General features: G+C 40.5%; 2 protein-coding genes across 9 annotated transcripts in view; one reads left to right on the forward strand and one right to left on the reverse strand.

Annotated features, from left to right (window-relative positions):
• The window catches only part of LOC140898940 (uncharacterized), an 82,042-nt gene extending 68,028 nt beyond the window's left edge, over window positions 1–14,014 (forward strand). The window contains exon 8 of one of the 2 annotated variants that reach the window (XM_073313563.1): window positions 13,797–14,014. In XM_073313563.1, coding sequence (XP_073169664.1) covers window positions 13,797–13,884 — 88 coding nt within the window. In that variant the 3' untranslated portion in view covers window positions 13,885–14,014. Of the gene's footprint in view, window positions 1–12,534; window positions 12,594–13,796 lie in introns of those variants that run through there. The other variant, XM_073313564.1, reaches the window with a different exon arrangement.
• Window positions 1–22,456, reverse strand: part of CHFR (checkpoint with forkhead and ring finger domains) — a 28,879-nt gene extending 6,423 nt beyond the window's left edge. For 3 of the 7 annotated variants that reach the window (XR_012155151.1, XR_012155147.1, XM_073313566.1), the window contains exons 1-14: window positions 22,379–22,456; window positions 21,651–21,795; window positions 19,693–19,792; window positions 11,601–11,710; window positions 9,573–9,632; window positions 9,187–9,399; window positions 7,636–7,809; window positions 6,747–6,903; window positions 5,392–5,546; window positions 4,679–4,841; window positions 3,614–3,756; window positions 2,455–2,574; window positions 1,879–1,962; window positions 1,354–1,424 (exon numbers count right to left, since the gene is read on the reverse strand). Coding sequence is in view for 1 of the 7 variants with exons in the window: in XM_073313566.1 (XP_073169667.1) it covers window positions 1,354–1,424; window positions 1,879–1,962; window positions 2,455–2,574; window positions 3,614–3,756; window positions 4,679–4,841; window positions 5,392–5,546; window positions 6,747–6,903; window positions 7,636–7,809; window positions 9,187–9,399; window positions 9,573–9,632; window positions 11,601–11,710; window positions 19,693–19,792; window positions 21,651–21,783 (1,683 nt within the window). In the remaining 6 variants the exon portion in view is untranslated. The other 4 variants (XR_012155150.1, XR_012155149.1, XR_012155148.1 and 1 more) reach the window with 4 other exon arrangements.
• Between the last annotated feature and the right edge of the window lie 1,569 nt (window positions 22,457–24,025).

The raw sequence follows: 24,025 nt of genomic DNA on the forward strand, positions 1-24,025 counted from the left end.
AATTGTAATACGCCTACTTTTCTTTGTAGATTTTTTCCCATTACTAATCTTTTGGACATTACACCTCTTAATAGACCTTAGGAACTGGTTTTCTTAGCAAGTCATCATTTATATGTATAAAGCGTAACACCTGTTTGCTAGATGCATCTGAATTCCAGAATGTGTCTTTCAGTCATTTAATTTTAACGTGATTTCTTGGAGGGCTCAGGATAGCTTGAAGGGAATTCTAGTTCAAATCTCTACACTTCCTCTGGCACTGAAACGGCGAAAAGATGACCCAGAAATAAATACAATACTTCCGGCTGGCCATTTGCTCAGTGAGGTAAGTTTTATACTTGGTCACCTCTGCTGAAAGCTGAAGGACTATTCAGTTTGCCTTTCAGAGACCCACTGGTGGCACACCTAAAACTGCCAGCCAGGACACAGCCCTATTGTAAAGATCACCACATGCAACATTGCTAGTGAACACCCTTCCCCCCACCCCTCTTGCAGAAAGGATGTTTAGTAACATTAGTTTAGTGCTGGTGCAGAGCAGATAACACAGTGACACCTTGAGCCAAAATCCATTACAATTCATCATCCAGGAATGGAGTGCACTTTAGGCTTGACTGACTACAATATAAAATCCCTGTGTGTGTCTGTGTGTGTACAGGTATGTATACATAAACACACACTAGATATTAATTACACTCCACTGCGTGAACACTGTGTATTTATACACAATCTAAGCATATATGTTATTTCATGCCACTGGCCTGCTGGGTGACTTTGGGAAAGCCACTTCATCTTAGTTTCCCCATCTGTAAAATGGGAATACTATCACACTACATCAGAGTAAGGTATTATTATATACAGCAGAAACCTGACTCATTAACAGCTCAGAGCAGTTACTGTCCATTGTGTCTTCTCCTGCACTCTTCTCAAAGAGATGTACCAACATGAAAGGCTGAACACATTCCTGATGTCTTTATTCAGTCTTCTAAACTCACTTTGTCTTTGAAAATAATATTTGTCTGAGTAAGAGTTAATGGATTAAGCGAATGGTGTTAAAGTGATGTTGAGTGTGGGGGTGAGGATGGAGTGATTAAATGTAAAACAAAATATAACTCATGGAATTTCAGTTAAAGAATGTTAGTTGTGCCTAGCATCACAATGTTAGTTGTGCCTACTGGCATCTCCAGACAGTGAATGAACAAACATCACTCAGTTGCTGCCGGACCTACACACAATGGGATGGATAAAGGAGAAGAGTATCTCCTTCTGGATTTCTTGCTTTAAACACCTTGTATGTCACAATCTCAATGTTACATGTTCTCTTGCTCATATCCAACACATAGTGATTTTTAAACATACCTTTAGAATATCCGACTCATAATGGTTGTTGTTTAGGATTCCATCTAAACACTTGTCACCAAGATTTATTTCTGTTAAGAAGAGGAGAAATTATCTTTGTTTTGCAATTTCTAAATAAGTTTTTCTTCTGTAACAAAGATGGATGTTTATGAACACAGTATATGAGTTTATGCAAACACATATTGAAGCATATCATATAACATCCCAACTTTAGGAACTGATCCAAGATTAGGTACTAAGCACCCCACTACTCATTACAGTCCACAGGGGCCACTGTTTCTCAGTATCTATTAACAATACAATAACCCATTAATTGTGACACATTTTAACGGTATAGTCTAAATGTTTTTGAAGTGGGTAAGGGTCTTCTCTAACATTTTAAGATCTGGCTCTCACTGTTCTTATGCTAATCTGAACTACAATGTTACATTGACATTAAAAAATTAAGCTTGGTAAAATCCAGGTAACCGAGACACTATTGTATGCAAAGTGGCTATAGCTGATACAGTGATTCTCCTGCCATACCACAGAATGGTGCCAAGCAGCCAAAACATGCCATCCGAGTGCAGCCCCAATACAAATGACAGAACGGCTGTAGACAAACTGTGCCTGTGAACACAAAGAAAAGCTACGATCAACCCAAGGCAATCACCACTGTCCAGGTATATTGGTCTTACAAAGCAGCACAATAACCCAAAGCTCATAGGATTTTACACAAAACACTGCTCCGCTGTACAACTAACATGACATAAATGGTGGCTATATGAGAAATGTTACAATACAAAAAAAAAAAAAGAAAAAAAAATCAGTCAGCTAATGCATTTTGCTGCATCACTATGACAACGAAGATATAAGTCTTTCCATCCACGCTATAGTTGAAAAATGCTAATATATTTCAAAACAATTTGCATTAATTGTGCGTATAGTACAGATATAGGAGAAAACAACCTCCCCTTCCCCCTGCTTAATTAAACCCCACAGAAGCAGGAAGACCCTTTCTTACTGTAACAGCACATGATCTGATATAGTCAGAATGTCTTTCAAGACCTAGGATTAACAATAAGAATTAAATTTGTTTTTAGGACAATAAAGTTTACTCACATTGCTGAGGGGCAATATTGGGATTCTGTTCATGCTCTGCTCTTCGGTCTGGCATTGGCTGAAAACAGCATGTGCATATTACATGACTTCCTTGAGAAGGACAGACATACTCCTGGACAGCTAGATTGAAATAAATAAAACCCCGAAGAATTATATAATATGGGACCACAGTACCAATGAGTGTTAGACACATACATCAGCATCCAAAGAGCTGAGGAACTTGACACTTAAGCAATATCACTAAAGTTTTTAGAAGGCTATACGGAAAAATAGGGAAATTGACATTAAGGCTTCTAAACAATACACCCTTTTACACTATTAAACGACAAAAAACTTTTATTCAATACAGGGAAATAGCTTAAGAAGTAAAAGAACCAATTGCTCCTAAACAGTATATTTTGGGCAACACAGCTGTAAGTTCTCTTTAGTTTTCTGCTTGTACATTTGAGTACATACCTCTCTCATTACACATATACATGCAGACTCTACAGTTGACAAATCAAAACCAATGAATGATTTTTTTGAAACAGGAGAAAAAGCTTGATGACCTTTTGATACCACTTTGCTTTTGATGAAACCTTCAATTATTCAGATTATCCACCAGCAGCAAAATCAAGACGGTCAACCCATGAAGAATGGAGAACAATTTCAGATGACCCTAATCAGTTGATGTTCTACAATTTATTCCCCTCCCTGGGAAATCCAGATAAACCCTAGTAGTTAGTGGATTACTTATTACTCTGACTAGAGTCATCTACACTCACCCTGTATGCACTACAAATCCTGTAAGCTTTTGAACCCACAGCACTGATACCTCCAATATGGAGTGTTGTATATCTGCTTTTGTAGCAGTGGTTTGCCCTTTGCTGAAATTCACAAAGACACAGATTATTCTATACTCCCACAAGGGTGGCAGAAAATGTTCCACTCAGCTATAACGGATAGCTATTTAAAAGACAGAGCACACAGTATTTGTTAAATAAACAGGAAAAGCTTGACTTATCCCCCAGTAACCTAGGAAAATCATCTTCATATCTCAAGACTCTAAGAAAGATGCCAACTTTCACAACTCCCCAAGAAAGTGTCCTTTCCTCATAAGTGACATGTATTTCTTAGTGTCCCAGTACCACGTTAACAACAAGCTTTTCATCACACTGACTTGCAGGAAAGTCGGCAGACGTCGATGGTGCATCTCCCAGTGCTTGCAATCCTCCTGCTTCCCCCTCTTGGCCTGGGCAAGGAAGTGGCTGAATGGAGTGTCGCCGATATCCTGGGCACTGTCTGCACACTATATAAGGCTGACTGAAAGGACAGACACAATCAGGTTACTGGATTTTATACATATATTGTTTCCAGAGTGGATTCAACTAGCTATTTGTTTCTGTTTTTATAAAATGTTAGCCTAAACCCAGTAGATAAAATCTGGATAGGGATGCTTACACATTCAGCAACATAGAGCAGTGAAGCTAAGTATTGCACTCCTAGTTCCTTTCAAATTAGAAAGGGTAAAATAAAAAGGCCACAATTATTTCAGAAGCATTTAAAGTTTTTTAGTTCCAGAAGTGAGTACAAGTAGCCCTAGATTGTTGTAATTTACACTGAGCCCACAAGTGTGCTGGATGCTTTCCAAGACCTACAAATGACACAATGCTTGCCTTGGCTTCCAATCCAAGAAGGCGTAGGATGGAGGAAAAGGAGGACAAAAAGTTACAACAGTATGTGGTGATTTAGGGCCAGATCCACCATTCTGTTCCACTCCATCCCCTTTGGCACCAGAAACTTGGCTTAGCCAACCAGCTGGGAATCCTCCTTGTATCTGGGAATCCTTCAGTAAAGCACTCGCTGCTCATCACCACCCACTACTGGACCTCTGGTGGAGAGGGAATGCCAGGGCAGAAGGTAGCATGGCTGGAGTTATACTCTGGTGATCTTGGGCTGCTTTAGCTTGTGCCAAGACCTGGATCAGCTCCCTGCTGCCTCTATAAATAAGCACTTTATCAGTTTTGAGATTATTATAGAGGTTCCAAAACAAACTTGAAAACAAAAATAAATCAAAACTGAACCCTGACAATGTTCATGAAAACATACTGCCAGGGCTTCAAAATGTGGGATGCAATAAAGATTAAACCCCAGTTTTGCAAACGGCTACAGCTAACACAGTGCTCTAGCGTGGTTTGAGACTGCCAGCGCTCAGACCCAAACAAAGCTAAGCCAATGCACATACCTGATATCTGAGGATTCACTATCTACATCCGACAGTTCCAGCAGATCCTCAGAACTTCCTTCTTCATCAGAAAATGACCTTCGCACCTTAGGCTGAAGCATGTCTTGAGTGATTTTGTTTCTAGCATCCATACTACGTACATCCTCTTCATTACGACACTTATCTGCAAAAGAAACACAAATATGAACGTGAAGAAAAAAATAGCTGTAAATCACCAAATCGACTACTCCAGAGCAAAATCATCTCCATCGCCTTGCAAGTTTTTAAACAATGTACACAGTATTTATGAACATGTGACTACAGTAGTTGTAGCTATGTAAAACAACCTAGAACGTTCGTGTATCTGACATTTTATAAACTCACAAGCGTAAGACTGAAGCCCGTAATTCATAATTCTCGTTCCAGCTCTGCCAGTGGCAGTGTATGACCTTGGGTAAGTCAGTTAGGATGAAATTTGCAGGAGTGGGTGCTTAAAGTTCACAGCATCCTTAACATTTGTTAAGTGCCTTTAGGTCTAGTATTATAAAAAGGTTCCTGTAATAAACTGCTTTCTTTTTCTCTTATGGCAACATGAGAGCAACAGGCAAAATAGAAAGATAGGCAAAGAAGGTTTTATGGATAAAGATCTTTTTTCTCTGTTTATACACCTATTTCACACTTAATATCTGAAACATGCTGTATATGTAAGTATATTAAATACACTTCCAACTTGCCTGGATGCTGGATTAAATAGGCTTCAACCAAGTTATTCAGTATATGGTTCTTACAGATACGTTCAACTGGACAACGGCAAGTTGGACAGAGAGAAGACCGTTCCATCCACCCCGAGTAACAGGCAGCACAGAAGGTGTGCATGCAGGGCTGTAAGCTGGAAACACAAACAAGTTTACATCACAGGGACAATGAGAAATCCCAAGATTCAAAACAGGACTTTTACATAAGCTTTAAATACAAAAGTATTTTAAAAGCATGGTCCTTTGATATCTGTTTAGATAATCAAGAAATACCATAAAGAACTTTACGTAACGATTTGTATGGAAGTCTGTTTTTCCAATAGTTTTTCTACAGTGAAGATCTGTTTCACAAGGGGCTAGTACTACACAGATTTGAATTGGTGACCACATTTCTGTTACCAATCAGCTGACAGATGTTTAGCAGTCTATTGGAAATTAGTGGATAATCTCAGGATTTAGTGGATTGTAGAAAGCTTGTCTACAATATAAAATAACCCACATTCACAATTAGCGTCGTATTATTGTAAGTCTTGTCGAAGACCAAAGATTTAATATAGACTGGAGCTGGAATCACTCTACTCTCTTCATCCACACTTCCCAGACTGCTGTGCTATTAATCTAGCACTTTTGATTACTGAAGGACACTTCTTCATTTTTTAAATTAACTTTAATAATTGTTCAATTACTTTTAAAACAAGTCCCCTATAATTTTGAGCCTTTTCCAAATATATGCTTGATGCAAAGATGCTCACCTTTCCCATATCGAGATGGGAAAAAATCCATTAAAATCATACACTTCAACTGGCATCTCATGTTCAGTCTGATCTGCTTTTCTGGCTAAGATACCTGATAAACTCCACTTCAGTCTAGTGGGAGAAAGCTGGATAGTAGAGTTTTCCCATCAGAAAATGGTAATGTTGATTAAAGAAGAGTCAAAGCCTTGTTTAACCAGCCACTGGCCAAGTGAACTAGAATTCATCATGAGATTTGCTATACCAGATTGACTCAACGGTCCATTAAATCCTGTATCATGCCTCTGACTGTGGTCTCTGCCCAAAGCTTTTTAGGATGGTGAACACTCTACCATTTAAGCTTCTTTGGAAGTCCCAGTCTAAAGCAGCTAGCTAGTTGTTCAATACTGTACGGTGGGGGAAGCGTACATGTTGAAACCCTGGTATATACACTGCATAAAAATAGAAAATCTTACCAACTCTCAAGAGAAACTAGTATTTTACAAAAGACAAACAAACCCCCATTACCCCAAACAGTAGTTATTGTGTTCTCTGTATTAAGTCCCATTTAATTACAGAAGGTTCTTTTTAAACTATAGGTACCTGACACAGTCATGCAGCAATTCCTGGCAGATAATGCAAGTGAGTGTTTCTTCCATTTTGTCTGGTTTTACATTTGTTGTTTTTGCGCCTTCAAATCCAGCTTTAATTATACATTGACTTGGAGCGGTCATCTGAAGAGATGGACTAGCATTCTCATCTGCAGAGAAGACATGTCTCAGTGTTATAACATACATGAAATTGGACCATGGGTGTCAGAGCCTTCCTATTTAATGTTACTCAATTAAGCCAAAAAGCTAAGCATTATGATTCATATCTGCTTCCATCACTAGTGTTGTCACAAAGCTGATGTCCTTGCTTTGCAGACCGATCTCTGCACAGTATTACAGTCACAGCCATTACTTTCACTGAGCCAGCAACAGAATAGCAGGAAGCCTGGAGCAGGTCTAAAATCAACAATATTTGATCCCTTTAAATCATACTTTGTTAAAAGTAAACATATTTGCCCTGATGTAATAGAAGCCTGAGGGCATGTGTTTTTAAAAACCATAGTGTTCTGAATAAGGTTTTATATACACACCATTTAAACATATCCTTTAAAGATCTTCTAGGTTATAGGAGTGCATTTTGGACTCATTTCACTTCAGCAGAGGAAAAAAAGTAATAATAGTCTTAAACTTTCATAAGATATAGTTAGAGTCTTGGATTCTAATCTAGACTGAACTGCCTACAGAGCCCTGGTAAGTCATTTCAGATCCCTGTGCTTCACTTAACCCAAATGGAATTCTGTGAAAAATTAACAAATCAGCCATGTACGTAATTGGAAGCTTCTGATTACATTGCAGAGTGTCAGTCTTCTTTCAAATCATTTTAACAAAAGATTAAAATAGAAGGCTACATCGTAGGTCACATAATACGGTAATATACTAGCCTCCTTTTATTTTCTTCTTTGCAGGCTCCAAGTCCTCCTCCTCTTCCCTTTGAGGCTCTGATGTAGAACTTTCATTTCTCTCTTTATCAATGATACTTGAAGTGATGGTGGAAGTTTCACTATTTGCATACAGCTGTCCTTGTTCTTCATGTGATACTCCAGGACACCTAGGTTCTAGAGTGGGGAAAGCAGGCACAGGAATGAAAATAGAGGACTGTGATCCTGTAAAAGGAAAGCACAGATTATTAACGGATATGTACAAAGAGGGAACATTGGAGAAAAACTATGATATTTTCCATGACACATGCCCATCCCAATTCAATCATCATCTGAATGAGAAAAGGCTATGTCAAACAAAAAATGTGCTGGCATCATTTGCATGATTATATGGTATATCATCTGTCCTAGTTTTCGCAATATACCGGATTATTTGGAGGATCTGTAAAGAAACTGGTACAGAATCTGTAAATGCTCCACATCTAAATAGAAGTGCTTATAATTCATTCATAAAAATATGCTCCAGGCCCGTACTTAGTAATAAAGATTCAGTCTTGGAGTGATTTTATTCTCTCTCTCTCTCACATGCACACACACACCCAGCCCCCACACCTCTTTACACATATGCAGCCTACCACAGAAGTGGTTGAAGAGTCTGTGGGGAGCACAAATAATATGCAGAGTACATCAAGGCTAAGGCACATTTTGAGCAATACTTTGGAAGGAGCCAGTATGAGCAGGCAGAGCCAGACTTGCGATCGGATGCTGCAGTATTTGAAGCGTTTAGCAATTTGGGGATGGAGTGAGGTCATGAGACAGACTGCAGTATAGGTGCACAGAAGATTGAGGATAAACTGAAGGTCAGGACGCAGCCTGCAGTGATCATGTTATTTGGTAAATTGGAAAGACAGCATGAGAGTGGATTTTCACTTGGTTAAAATGGGTGGCAGGTGGGTAGACGAACTGGGGATCACTTCTGGGAACATCATTTACATCTTCTAAATAATTGTCTTTTGTTCTATTTGTCAGATTAAATGATCAATGTGGTCCCTTCTGATCTTAAAAATCTCTGAATGGGAAAAAGTGGACTGGTGAATGGCAGCAGCAACAGTGAGGATTAGAATGGTTCCTCAGTGAGCGACTGCATGCGTGCAAATATTCAGTTGTAGTTAGCTTTGTGATGTGATCTGTATAGTTTCAGTAAGTTTACACTCCAGCTTGATGAGGGGAAAAATCCCCAACAGCTGCACCTAAGTTCCAAGATGGTGAGTGCTGCAAAATTAAAACATTTAATGATTGAAATGCATCTTCTGTGTCCTTGAATTCACACAATTCTCAATTGCCTCTCCGAGCCACTAGGACTAAGCCTATGATTTTCTTATGGAACAAGTTATTAAATTAACTACCGATCAGGTGCTTTGACTTGAACTTTTGCAGGGATTTTGATCATTATCATTCTATCCTCTACAGTAAGAGATTAGTTTCTTAGGATTCAACAGAAGAGTCATAATTTCTGAGGCACCAACCTTACAAACACTGCACACAACACCTTACCAGATGTTGAAGGATTATCCTGCTCAGCAGATACCCGCTCGATGAGAGAGGTAGAAGCAGCATTAAAGAGGTTAGATGTAGAAGTAGATGGCTGTGGTTCCTCATAGCAAGACTGAGTGGCTGGCAGTGATGAGGTAATTTGGGTTCCATCATCACTTCTTCCTATATGTGAGGTATCTTTGGTCAGATGGCACGTATTTTCTACATTAGCTTCTGTAACAGAAAAGGGAGTGGAAAGAACATCTCTCTGATAGGCAACCTCAAAAGGTCATGGCTTCAACAGAGTCAATTAACAAGATTTGAAGGAATCAAGCTCTCTTAAAACGGCTACAATTAGTCACAACCACTCATCTCCCTTTTAGTCTTGAACTAATAGTTTTACTTACCTACTGGTTCTTGAGTTACATCTTGTTTTGCATTGAAGGATTCATAGAGATAAGCAACATCTGAAAGGAGAGAAAATGGTAGAAATTTTATTATAATTTTAAAAGTGTTTTTATTTCTCTCCCTCTTACTCTCACCAACTCCTACCCACAGTTGGCTGCTTCTCATACTTTTCCTAAAATGGAGAGGGCCAACAAGAGATTGCTGTTATAGCCAATGTTAATGCTGCTACTTAGGAGGTAATTAGGAACAGAACAGTTAGATCTATTCTTCTCAGACCAAGCTGAATGGCTTTGTCTGAAATTTAGCTTGTGCCAACCATAGAAATTGAGGCTTAAACACTTCCTAACTATAAATTCTGCTGTGTGTCAAGATAAGCTGTGACTACTCTTACTAATACAACTGTACTGGATGTTCTCTCCAGAAGGCTGAGAGGTGAGCTCTAACTATTCGTAAATTCAATTTTTTATATAATTTTCCTTAGATTTTATTGTAAAAAGTTTAAAGTTAACAATCAAATTCCATATAACATTTTAAGCCACTACCCAAATGCCATTCACCGACTAACCCAAAACCTACTTACAAAGCAAATCAGAGCAAATTCTTTTCTTCTCCAGCCTGTGGGAACCCTCCAGCTTCCTAACAGAACCCCAGAGATCCCATTGTGTCCCCTTGCTTTTTATCCTCAACCATTTAGGTCCTTCCAACACCCTCTAAATCTGCACTGTGATCAATCTTACTAGCAAAGGAACTATGCAGGACTCTTTTTAGTCTGCTTCAGAATTGCTTAAATAAGACAACTATACATGCCAAAGCTAAGCTCACTCTCAGTCCTTCAAGGCACAGGGGATGAAAAAAAATCAGGACTCAGAACTTTAACTGAATGATAGGTACTTAGGCACTAAGCAGCCCTGTTCAAATACATTTTAACTAAAAGAAAATTAATACCTCAGAACATTTGAATCTATCTTGGAACAACGGGGTAAATGAATTCCTCAACTAGTATTGACTACTACAGTAAAATCCCCAAAAGGATCAACAAAAGAGACAGTGGATATAGAGATATAGATTTAGAGTGTGTGCACATGTGTCACTGCTTTCCTGTAAAACCGACGTCACAAATTGATAAATCCAGAGTCTAAAAACTGATGGTGAGGTTACAAAAGGGAATTCAGCTTCCAACAGTTATATGCATCTAAAATAAACTGTGGACAAACAGCTTATAAATTTTCCTGTCGTGGCATAGTTGCAAACATAAATTCTAAGACATCTATACTTTCTTACACTTTAGACAAGTCTAAGGCACCAAATTCATCTGGGGCTTAAGTTTTATTTGGGGTTTTAATACCACACCCGTTACAGTAGCAGCTATCACTTCATAATAATTCCTGAGCATATGACAGTGTAATAACTTGTTACACTCCCAATCTGCCCACTATAAAATTTCATTTCAGGGATTTACATTCCTGTTTTGGACACAGTAGCTAGAATTTAGTATTTAAAATACCTATACCTTTCATCTATTATAAAGGAAACCTCTAAAAACTGAATGTTTTCTACTAAAGTAACAAATGCTAAATACTTTATAACCAATTTCATGGCACTGGGTTGGACCCAGGAGACCCGGATTCTATTTCTGGCTTTGCCAATGCCATACTGCATGACCTTTGGCTTGTCTCTCCACCTTTCTATGCCTCAATTTCTCCTCCAAGCCTTCATCTTTCTTGTCTAATTAGACTAAGTTTTGTAGGGCACAGGCTATTTTCTACTATGTGTTTATAGAGTATCTAGCAAAATGAGGGTCCAATTTCAAACGCGGGCTATAGGTTCTACCATAATACAAATAATAGAAGATGATGATGCTGATAACTAGAGAAGGCCCCCAACATCATGAAAAATGTGGTTTTAATATTAAAAAGTTACTTGCTCTATCATTCACTGAGTAGCTCTATTCTCACCATCTGATATTCCCTTGTATCCCTTATGACTAGCCAATGCCATAAAAAAAAAAAAAAAAGATATCCTCTTACTGTTTTCTGGCTCATTCTTCCTGTAAACAACATAGATCACATCCCCAGTCTGCAAAGGGCATGTCTGCTTCTTAACCACTTTCAGTTTATTAATTACTGTTCCATTAGTGCTGCAAAGAGAAAGACAGTTATTTAGCCCAAATGCTTTCATAATTATCGTGGGGGTTGATTGGGAGAGGAAGAAGGTGGGGGGAGAGATATTAGCAGAGAAAATTGCTGGTACTCAAAAAAAAAAAAATGTAGCCAAGATTAAGAGAAGCCAGATAACTGAACAGGAAAAATCTGCCCTGTGGGGCTGTTCTGCAGAGTTGCTGAGGACTTCATTGCTAGTTTGCGGCTCCTGGGAAGGAAACATGTGGCTAATAGACAGATAGACAACGATCCCTTACATTTGGAGAATGGCTCAAAATAATTAGAGAATTGCTCCCTACGGAATGAGTTACAGCTAAGATAAACGGAAGACAGAAAGAAAAGGAGTACTTGTGGCACCTTAGAGACTAACCAATTTATTTGAGCATGAGCTTTCGTGAGCTACAGCTCACTTCATCCGATGAAGTGAAAGCTCATGCTCAAATAAATTGGTTAGTCTCTAAGGTGCCACAAGTACTCCTTTTCTTTTTGCGAATACAGACTAACACGGCTGTTACTCTGGAAGACAGAAAGGGACAGAAGTAGAAGAACATGTCAGCCACCTATCTGACTCTCTTTTAAACTGTTTATGGGGTGGAAGAACCCATTTTCTGTACAACCAGGGACCGCATGCTGGCCTTTCTTTCCTTCCTCCTCCTCCTCCTCTCAGATGTTGAAAGTTTAAAATGCCAAAGGTTGAAGATTGGAAATGATTCTGGTTATTAGTGACTCTAGTCAGTTATTTTATTCTTATTTGAGTTAGAAAATGAATTGCTGGAATTATTTTTTTATTTTATTTTTTAAGGTCTATAAGTTTTCAACATCACACTCTTGAGCTACCACCTGTGGATTACTGACAGAAGGAAGAAAAGAAGGAAGTATCTATTTTTCCAATGATGTTTACCTCAATTATTTCGGGTTGCCAACTTTCCAGTCGCACAAAAACAAACACCCTTGCCCTGCCCCTTCTCTGAGGCCCTACTCCGCTCACTCCATCCCCCCTCCCTCCGTCACTCACTCTCCCCCACCCTCACTCACTCATTTTCACCAGGCAGGGGAAGGTCCTTTTTTGACCTGGTGTTCTGGTGGAAACTGGACACCTGGCAACCCTAAGAAAGTTAATAGGGGGAAAGAACATGTACATGCACTTAAATGGAGTTAAAAGCCAAGCTAGATGGAATCATTTTGAAGTGGAAACAACCTTCAAAAAAATTATCTGAAGACTTAAATTTGGAAACACATCAGTGCACGGTACCACCAGCTACTGACTAAATATCTAATTATATCTATCTTGACTCATTCTTTTTGGGATGTACCACTTCATATAGTTGCTATAAGTGTTTTAAAATCAAGTCAAATTACACTGAAATTAGTAATTTCAGCTCTGTTGCAATATTAGCATTTTTTAAAAGCCTCATAGAACTAAAGGAGTTCAGATTTCTGCCATCCAAGAACCTCAGCAACTAATACTATATGTATAAAGATGCCTACAGAACATTGGGGCTTTTTTGTTGTTGTCTATGCCAACCTTCGGTACTACAAATTTTTACTGCCATCTTGTGGATGAACTTAGTTACTCACCCAGACCACAGCCCAGATTTTCCCAAACGTACCATAGTTAGTTTCTATTTCATGGTGGAAAATTATCTAGAAACAAATCCCATCCTTCTCTTCTCATTATTTACCCTTTTAAACAAAAACGGCTCAGAAGAAAGGCCTTCAGTCAGCTATTTACACAAGAAGAGAAAGTAAAGAGATTGTTAAATATCCAGAAAGATTGACGATAGGAAGTCAGAAGCACTGCTAGGAGAAATCACTTTTGAGGTGGCACTAAGTGATTTCTCAGTCAAGAAATATATTGCTTCCCCCTCATCAGACACACTTTTATATTGTACATGGATAAGTCAACCAACACAGCGCAAACTGCAAGAAATGCTGTTTTGAAGGTCCCCTGCAGAGGGGAGGGAAAACATTGGACTTGTTTCCTTTTTTGCTCCTTTATTAAAAATTTTTTTTAAAAGAGTAGAAAACTTAAATAAATATTTTCTCCTTGTCTTTTTACATTAGAAATACAGCTCCTGCTGAGGCTGGAAGACTCTATGATGACCGGAGAAACAGCAAAGTGCATCACCAAAGTCAAGAGAATGAAAGTTGAGCAATTAGGAGGGGAAAGGAATTTTAGTCAAACTGTGAAAAAGAACATTTTTGATTTGTTATTATTTACCTATGTTAAATGACAAAGAAATATTTTGAACCAAGGAAACCATTGTTAAAGATTAAAAAAAACTGACTAAAACTTCTTCAATCTCATTCAATCAAGTATTATTGCTCAAAATGACCACTGAGACCTGCTGGAGATCTGCCAGCAAAACTCCAGAACAAACAAACAAATACAAAAAAACCCAAACCATTTGGGCCTTCTTCATAATAGTAAAACAGCAACAACAAAAAAGGGGGGGGGGGAATGCCCAATTTTTAAAGAAACCGTTACAAGTCTCCTTTAAGTAATGCAGAAGAATTTTCAGGGATTATTTTATACAATGAAACAATTGCACTAATTTGGATTACAGTTATATCATAGGCTGGCTACTCATGCAAAGTATCAAAGGGAACAACTCTGCTTGCAACATTACCCATCTGGACAGGTTTCAGCAGAAGGACACAACCACTACTCTAATGAAATAAGAGTCATATCTGAGTGTTTAAGCAGTGGTCTATGTACGTGATGACGCAAAACCCACAGACACAAAGTCTCAAGTCTTGTTTTGAAGTGTACATAAATATCAGGTGGAGGGAAAAAAAACAGCTCAGTCTGACAAAATAAAGAATATCTCTTAGCGATCTTCAGAAGGTTTCTGGCCCCAAGATTTATTGCCATAATGAGGGCAAATATATGAACTTTAAAAAATTTCAATACAAAGGGTTTTATAAGTACCTTTAACATAATTATTAAGCAGTTCTGCCAAATCCCAAAATGGGCATAAGGGACTTTAAGGTGTTTTAGCTAAATACTTATTAGAAAGATGTGCACTCTTGGATATCAAACAGTGAAGTTTGCTACTGGGAGGAAAAAACATGCCAAAACTGCTGCCAAATCAACACCAAAGCTTGAATCCCACACACATTTCCATGCAGGTGAATCTCTGTGCTCCTGCAGACTCCCACTGACTTGAACAAATCTCTGACGACACTAGTCATTTGGTGAACCAGGGCCCAAATCATCATCCTTAAAGCCAAATGAGGAAATCAGTAGGGCAGCAGATGAGCAATCTTTGGTCAAAGTTTCTCCCCCTCCAGCTGCCCAGAGATTCACTTGTTTAATAGAAAGGGGGGCGGGGGTGAAATCACATCACTCAAAGAAAAGCACCCAAGTTTTTGCTAAACACTAAAGAAAACTGAATGTTTAAAATTAGATCTTAGCCAATAATACAGGAAATTGTCACATTATTTTGTGTGTCATATCCAGTTTCAGGGCTCTAACCAGAGAAGTCTAACACTTTGTGGAGTGTCTGGCTATCACAAAATGGATTTTTTACATACAAACATCAAAAATGGCTAAATTTATGTATTTATCAGGCACTACAAATCATTGCACTGCAAGTGAAGAAGAAAGTCTAATATGTCCCAAGTCCAACAGACATTCCTTGTGATTCAGTACTAAACCAATGCCAACCAGCTGTATTGTTTTGGAGTGAGAGGAGAAGGAAACTCAGCTATCAGATGAAACGTAAATCCAGGTCATAAAAGATCCCACAACACTTTTCTTAAGACTAGAAATATAAATCTCTGTATCCTGACCCAATTCCCATTTGGGTAGGGTATAGCGGTGCAAGTGATCCCATATGATTCCATCAATGTGCCTCTTGGCTCTGGAAGGGCCAATCCAAAAGTTAAGAGTGTAGTTTGCTTATTTAATGCAGGCACACACACAAAAACTGCCCAATGGAGGACAGGGAAAGGCCCTTCCAAAGTCTACCTCAATCTCATGAGTTGCATTTGAATTTTTGTTTTTAAGAAAGAATTAATTGCTTTTCCCTGGGACAAGCCAACTGTTCCGTGAATGAAACTGATTAAGTAATCTAATACAGTATTGTTTCTTCTAGTAAATGCTAAGGGCTTGTCTACACCAGCAATTTACAGTGCTGCAACTTTCTCACTCAGGGGTGTGAACCCTTCCCCCCCGCCGAACGTTGCAGGTTTCAGTGCTGTAAAGCCCTAGTGTAGACAGTGCACCAGCGCTGGGAGCCACGCCCCTTGTGGAGGTGGGTTTTTTAGAGCGCTGAGAGAGCTCTCTTCCAGCGCTGTGCCATGACCACACAAGCCATGTTGAAGCGCTGCCGTGGCAGCACTTTAGTATTGCCAGTGTAGACTAGCCAAGGCACTTTCGGGGTGGAAAAAGCTTAGATATACAACTTCTTATGGCCAGTTTGACTCTGTATAGCTCAGCTGATATTGACAACAGGCCTTGAATATCAGAGGTCTCAGACAAATTCTGAGAGAGGAGAAGCTTAATCTTCTGCAAGTAGTAAGGCAGTCAGGACTGTCTTCCTATTCCATGTGTGGTTACAGTGCTTTAAGTCAACTCTCACCCATGCACAGACAGAATATATAAAAGGCCCTCTTCCTTTTTGTCAGGTATGTGAAAATATAACATGCCATGTTCTCAGTTGTGGAAGAGAGGCATTACTTCGGGTTGCAGCCTTTCAGTGGGGCTAACAGTGCATCTAGCTCCACCCTTCCACAAACTACACTCTTGCAACGTTGACAGCAAAGTCTTAGTTAGCTCAGTAGTTAGCTACTCTCTTCTACTGGCTGCCCCTTTTTGTTAGCTAGCCACCTGAGCTCTCCTACAGTGTCTGGAGAGCAAGCTGTGTGTGTGTGGGATCTGACACGTGAGTTGAGGGTCAGAGGGAATATATATTATGGCAGAAGAAGGGTAGAAAGAGAAGACTTAGGCTTTGTCTACACTAGCACTTTTGTCAGCAAAACTTTTGTCAGTCAGGGGTGTGAAAAAAACGACCCCTTGAACAACATAAGTTTCACCTACAAAGCACCTCTGTGGGCAGCGCTATGTCAGTGGGAGACACTCCCCTGCTGACATAGCTACCACCACTTCTTGGGGGTGACTTAATTATGCCAGTGGGAGAGCTCTCGCCTGTCCGCATAGAGCAGCTACACAGGAGACCTTCCAGTGGTGCAGCTATAAGGTCCATAGTGTAGACATAGCCTTAGAAGGCAAAGATAAATGTTGTGGTTAGGATGCGGTGACCCACTTCAAATTCCTGCTTGAGAATTCCATTCACACGTTGTTAAATTTGACTGTAGCTCCCACACGGTCAGGTCTGTTCATTCAGGGTTTGATCATTCCACTCCGCACTTTGCACTGATCTAGGTTAATTCTGCCAGCACAGCAGGCAGCACTCCTCTGAATGGAACTCCCTTGGAACTGTCAGGGTCTATTTTTTGCGTTTTCAACCTTGTCAAGTGTGGGACAGCTGAACTGCTAGATGAAGTCCCTAAGCCCTTTATTAGGCAGACAGATTACAGTTGCTCATGATACTTCGTGCTTTCTACTCTGCAACTTCTGCTTGTTCAAGACTTTTCCCTACACACAAAGATAAAAAGTATTTCCTACCTTATAAAAAGAAAAAATACGTGGCCTAAATCAGTGTCAGAAGTAAGTTTCTGGCCCCGGAAAGAATCCCACTTGCAACATCATATCTACCAACTCTGATCAAGAGAACGAGGAGGGAGTGGATAAGTAAGGGCATGTCTTCACTAGCATGGCAGCGCTTTAACATGGCTGTGTAGTAGCGGCAAAAAACTGTAGCTGTAAAAAAAAAAAAAAAAACATACCCCCACGAGGGGAGTAGCTACCAGAGGTGGGAATGTGGCTCCCAGTGCTGGTGCACTGTCTACACTGCCACTTCACAGTGCTGAAACTTGCAGCGCTCAGGGGCACACCCCTGAGCGAGAAAGTTTCAGCGCTGTAAAGTGGCAGTGTAGACAAGGCCTTAGTTAAATTTTGCCAAAGGAAACTGTTGACTAGACCCCATACATCCTGCAACAGGCAAGAAAGATTATACATCCCAGCTAACTTAAACAATGTCCCAATAACTATGTGGGTGAAACCAGTAAATCGCTTCATTCTACAGTAGTGATTAGAAAATGAAACAAGTCAAAAACATCCTATCACCTGTGGGTGAACACTTTTCACAAAGCAATCACTCTATATCTGACCTATCAGTCCTCTTCCTCAAAGGAAACCTGCACAACAACACTTTCAAAAGACAAGCCTGGGAGCTTAAATGTATTACTCCGCTCGACACTAAAAATCATGGACTGAACAGAGAGACTGGATTTATGGCTCATTACAACAAGCTGTAAAGCACTAACCCCCTCTTTTTGTTCTATGACTATAGAGGTGTCAATGGGCCATTCTACCTTGAACAGTCCCTTACAGTATGTGCTAATTATTTATGCTAAACAATCTGTTCCACCTTGCATTTAACTGTGATGCTGAGAATACCTTTCCCAAACCTGAAGAGCTCTGTGTATCTCAAAACTTGTCTTTCTCACCAACAGAAGTTGGTCCAATTAAAGATATTGCCCCATCCATTTTGTGTCTCTAATATCCTGGGACTGACATGGCTAGAACAACACTGCATAAGCTCTCACCAGCATTCTTATAACCCAGCAGGAAATAATCTCTCCCAGAAGAGCAAGTTTGTTGGACCTGATCCCGCAAAAACTTATGTGCTGAACTTTATGCACTATGGTGTAGTTCTATTGACTACTCATGGTGAGCTAAGGGCATGGCTACACTGGAAACTTCAAAGCACTGTCGCGGGAACACTCCCGCGTCAGCACTTTGAAGTGCAAGTGTGGTCACAAGCAAGCGCTGGGAAGCTCCTGGTAATCCACCTCCACGAGGGGACGAGCGGCTCCCAGCGCTCGGAGCCAGCCTACTCTAGTGCTTTAAAGCGCTCAGATTTGCTGCGCTCAGGGGGATGATTTTTCACACCCCAGAGCCAGCAAGTTAGACCTCTATAAAATGTAAGTGTAGACAAGCCCTAAATTAAGCACATAAAGGCCCTAATTGTGGAAAGATTCATGTAAGCATTATATCACTACATAATAACTCCCTGAAATACTGATTAGAGGAAAGAACTAAAAAAAAAAAAAAAAAACTTCTGATAACAAATGACTAATGGCAACATCAACAGCTACAATGTTGTATTGAGCAATTTCAATTATTTAATTAAGTTTAATGATTTATAATGTTACCTATTAGGCCCCTCTCTCTCTCCTCTCCACCTGAAGTGCTTGAGGTGACAAAATAATTTCAAAATATAATACAATAGGCATAAGTATTTATACGGTGCTCGTTACCATAGATCCAAAAGGGAGCTCAAACTATAAATAAAGCCAAAATCCAGACAACCCTTCAAGCCCCAAAGTTCCTATGAAATACTAGCTACCTTCAGAGATATTTTAAACACCAAAAGGAATCTCTATTCATATCCATTGCACGTTTTTGAGGTTGTCAGTACAAATGCATTTTCCTCCCCCCAGAAGCTGGGGATGGAGGTAGGGAAGAGAGATAATATAAGGAATGAGTATGCCATATACTAATTCACCATGAACAGTTTTTAAAAACTCCTAAAATCACTGATAATTTTTTTCACAATGCTATAATTGCAATCACATAATAAGACACACAGTATACAAAAGTACCAGGCCCTCCCCACCATCAGTTTGTTTTTCATCCAGTAAGCTAGGCATTCCATGGGGGGGGAGGGGTGAAGAGGGGATGAGTTTTAGGCATTGTTGGAAAAAACTAACACCTAAAAAATAAGAGACTTACCAACTACTCTCTGATATGTACAGCTAGCTCCTTTCATGAGCACTAAACAGAATTTTACTCTAGCAACCAGTAATAAAAGTTTAAAGCAGGGCTAACCTGGTATCCTCCAATGATACTTGTCCAGATTCTTCATCCACTGTAATCTTACAGTGATCTCCAGACACCAGTTTGTTGCCAGGAAAGGACAAGTCACAACCTTAAAAAGAAAATGTTTATGATCAATATGTTTATAAATATCCCATGAGTATCTACATAGGCAGATCCCATCACAGAGACTGATCAGTCCACTTAAAACTCTTCTTTTAAAAATAAGATTTTCTTGTATGTGTTAGCACCATCTTTAGATTATTAAAGACAAAGAAAATTTAAAATCCAGCGCAGTTCACTGCCATTAGCCAGGAGTATTAAGGGGAAGGTTAGTAATGATTTGAGGGGTGATGGGAACCTTCACCATTTTGACACCACCTTAATCCCTCCTTCCCAGCCATATTCAAGGCTCCACAGATAAGACACCATTCCATCTTGCAACAATACTTCCCTTGTAAGAGAGGCCATAACTAAGGAACATGATTCATATCCTCCCATTCATAGTCTGGCCCTGAATTACTTCCCAGCACATTCAATCCTCCCTAGACAAGGCAGAGAGACATCTGGGTGCAGCAGATCTAGAAATAAATAAGTCACCTACCAAACCCCCCCGATAATAGTTTACCACTATTTTTCCACAACTGATGTCCATGGGACAATTAACAGCTTCTGAGTACAACTTGTGTCGCACAACTTCATGACCTTGTGATTCTTGCTGAAAGTGATTAGAATGCCGTAGTTTCACTCAGAAGTAGTATAGTACTTTCACACCGGTGTACCCCATCTACTCTTTGTGGCTCTTGGAATATAGTGTAAGGGCCAGGAAGAAGAGAGGAACAGCATGGACTAAATGAATTTTTCCAGAATCCCACATATTTTTCTAATGGGATAATGGTGCCAACAATGTTTTGCTGAGGAGTAGATAGCAAATTTTGGTTATGTATTTTTCTAACTGAACACTTTAGTAATCTAACTGTTAAATGATTATGAGAGCAATTCAGCAGGCAAAAGTCAATCTTTATCTGCCATGTAAGCCGACTGAAATTCAACTAGAAGATTTCCTAGTGTGGACATCTTGTTGGTTATTAGCCACATTTAGCAATACAGTCATCAAAAAGGGCAACAAACGTATGGTACTGAATTTAACAGACAAAAGATATTTAGATTTTCCCTATAATATGTTCCATGAATTCCATTTTGACTGACCATATAGAGTCTATAAACTATAATATACTTTCATTGATGCTGGGTGCTACAACATGATATGCACTAAGTTGATGGACAGGCAACTAAAGTTAGTGCCAGTTGGCACAGTGCAAGGTTAAGTGGATAATTTGCCTTAAACATGGAATTGCCTTAAAATTAAGTCAAATAGTCAACACTTTTAAACCCAGAAACACTTGCATTTCAAATCAACTCTCACAGAAATTATTTTAATGTTAGCAACCATCATGCAGCCAGAAGAATTAAGGCTTTTTGGATTGTAGGTGTGTGTTGAAGTGTGAAAATGTAGCAGTACAGCCCCACCAAGCCCCACACCACTTTTTTTTTTTTAAATCACAAGAGCTAAAGGAGAGAGTAGTGACAAAATGGGTATGACATGACAAAACTTGGTTTGAAATGTAGTGCTTTTTTATTGCACAGAAACAATCAGGGAAATCAACAAGACAAATTCACGGGATTGCGATATCATTGTGTTTGTGATATCACCAAGAACCCCATTAAAAAAGAAAGCCAAAGACAGGGAGAGAGCACAACTTTTCTCTCATGGAAATGACAGAGTAGGGAACAAGGGATTTTGTGGCAAGCATTGAGGTGAGCCTCTTCTAACCTATCTCCACCTTATCCTAACACCAGATACCAACATACCTGTCATGTCTCAGAGTCCATCTTCATATATTTTTAAGGCCAGCAGGGACCACTATGATCACCTAGTCCGACCTCTAGCAAATCACACGCCATCTTACCTTTCTTCCGCCCAATTGTCCATTCTCTTTTCAGCAGTAAGACATGGGGCTCTGCTTCATCAGCACCTAACCGGATCAGCTTCCCCCAAGGCTGCTGCTGCTGGTTTTGGTCTCCTCCTTCAGAGTGCTCCATTTGGATTCACATCTGATCAAATAAAACAAATAAATAAATCACAAGACACACAGGGGAAAAGTTTCATTTGGAAACAGTAGGGTTTCCCTCCCCAGTTCTCACAAACATACCCCTCCTACTTCCCCTCCCATCTGTTCTTCCTCTCGCAGCTTTCACAGCTATGATTCTCTCTCTCTTTCCCCAGCCTTCTCTCCCCGCCTATCCTTCTTCCCCTTCTTGTCTGTTCTGTCCCAAGCCATCACTTCCCCTCTCATCTCTTTATTTCCAGACCCCGCTCCCCCGCAGCAGCAGCCCCTCAGACACCTGCCCACACACCAGCCCCAGCTCTCCTGCATTGCTCTGGTGTGTGGGCTGAAGTCCCTCCACTCTACTCCCTGCTCCTTTCCTCTCTAGGGCAAGCGGGGCCCCCCTCGGAGCCTGGCCCTCCAAGGCCTCTCACAGCCCTGAGGGTGAGACACACAGGAGCCGGGCTGGGGCTGCCGGCAGGGCCCCGTCCTCCCTCCCGCAACGTCCCTCCCTCTCACCGCCCTGCCCCCAGCCCCAGGGGACTTGAGGGCGTTCGCAGCGATCCCCTCCCCCACCGCCAGCCTCTTACACCCAGTCCTGCCGCGGAGGCTGCTGCTGTCAACAGACATTGCCAGCCATCAGCTGATCAAACTCTGGGCGGGGCCCCGAGCTCCCCCACGCCTCCTATTGGAGACCAGAGCAGGGTCACCATAGAGAACCCAGAGGGCGGGGAGGCACGGATAGAAAAGGCTTCCGGTCCCATCACAGACCTGGCCACGCTAGAGCGCCGCTTTCCTCTGTGCTAGGCAGCCATCTTGGATTGGGGAAGCCAACCGACTATTGAGGCGGAGGAAGGACAGCGGCGGCCATCTTGGAGGTGGGCACCAGTGGCGAGGGTGCGTCGGGCATTTTGGATGTGGGCACTGTTCCCTTTTGTGATAATATATTCATCACAGAGCCCGCTGACGGCCATCTTTGTCATGGGCAAAATGAATGTCCTATAACAATTACCCTCAAAGAGTAATAATGTTTATAATAACAGACATTGACCTCTGTTATCTGTGATACCTTCATTTCTGTTAAATATTGAGTAATTAAGCTACAGTTAATTTGACTATAGCAAAATCAACAGAGTTTAGCTGACACAGAATGAACCAGTACCATGGTCTTCCCAGTGAATTGCTCCAGATATGATTCTGCACTGAAAGGGAAAAACTAAATATTGATTTCGGGCCCAGTCTTTCCAGTTTTAAATACTTGAGAGACACTTAATTAGAGACTCTTAAATACAAGCATGGGGTGGGACTTAGAAAGCTCCAAATATTAGAAAAGCATGTATTTCTCCTTCTTCCCTGCTACAGTTGCCAATTTTGGTTGGACGTATTCCTGGAGGTTTCACCACATGACATAATCTATAATTAAAGATTGATCTTTAATTCCTGGAGACTTAAGGAAAATTCTGGAGGGCTGGAAGTAACCCAAATTCCCCCCGGCTTTAAAATATTTTTTAAATATAATAATACATTTGGGGTTCTTTGTGTGCCTTTTGGTATGAGCCTTTAGGGTGCATTTGGGTCATCTTTTCATGGTTTTACCTGCAAACATAAGAGAGAGGGGGAGGGAGAGGATTTCCAACCCTCCAGGATTGTCCTGCAGTCTCCAGAAATTAAAGATTAATCTTTAATTAAAGATTATGTTATGTGATGAAACCTTCAGAATACATCCAACCAAAACTGGCAACCCTAATGAGAGTGGGAACTTGCTTTTTAAAAAAGAAACGAAAGTTGAGTATATCATGTACTACTAGAGCTGGGTAGTTGTATTTCAGGGAGGATTTTGATATTTTGAAGTTTGGTTTCATTCAGATTTGGATGAAAAACAAAGAATTTCAACATTCCTCGTGAAAGGGAATGGAGCCATGACTCCGGGGCAGTCCACCTGGCAGGCTGCTATAGAGGACCCCGGAAACCCTGTGGTTCCTGGTTGGGGGCAGCCTCCCTGACAAGTGAGATGGGTGACCACCAGGGCCGGATTAACCTATAGGCTAATAAGGCTTTAGCCTTAGGCCCTCCTATTTTTAGGCCCTGCTGGTCAGGCAGGGGCCGGGTGAGGGGAAGCGAGTTTGTTTATGCATCCCTGCTGGAGCGCTCCTGCCAGCAGGAAAGGCAAGCAGGCCCCTGTGGCTTGGAAGGAGCCCAGCTGGCAGCCAGCTGCTTCCGCTCCCTCCTGTCTGTGT

The sequence above is a fragment of the Lepidochelys kempii genome, chromosome 15 (assembly GCF_965140265.1).
Source record: "Lepidochelys kempii isolate rLepKem1 chromosome 15, rLepKem1.hap2, whole genome shotgun sequence".
Classification (NCBI taxonomy): domain Eukaryota; kingdom Metazoa; phylum Chordata; order Testudines; family Cheloniidae; genus Lepidochelys; species Lepidochelys kempii.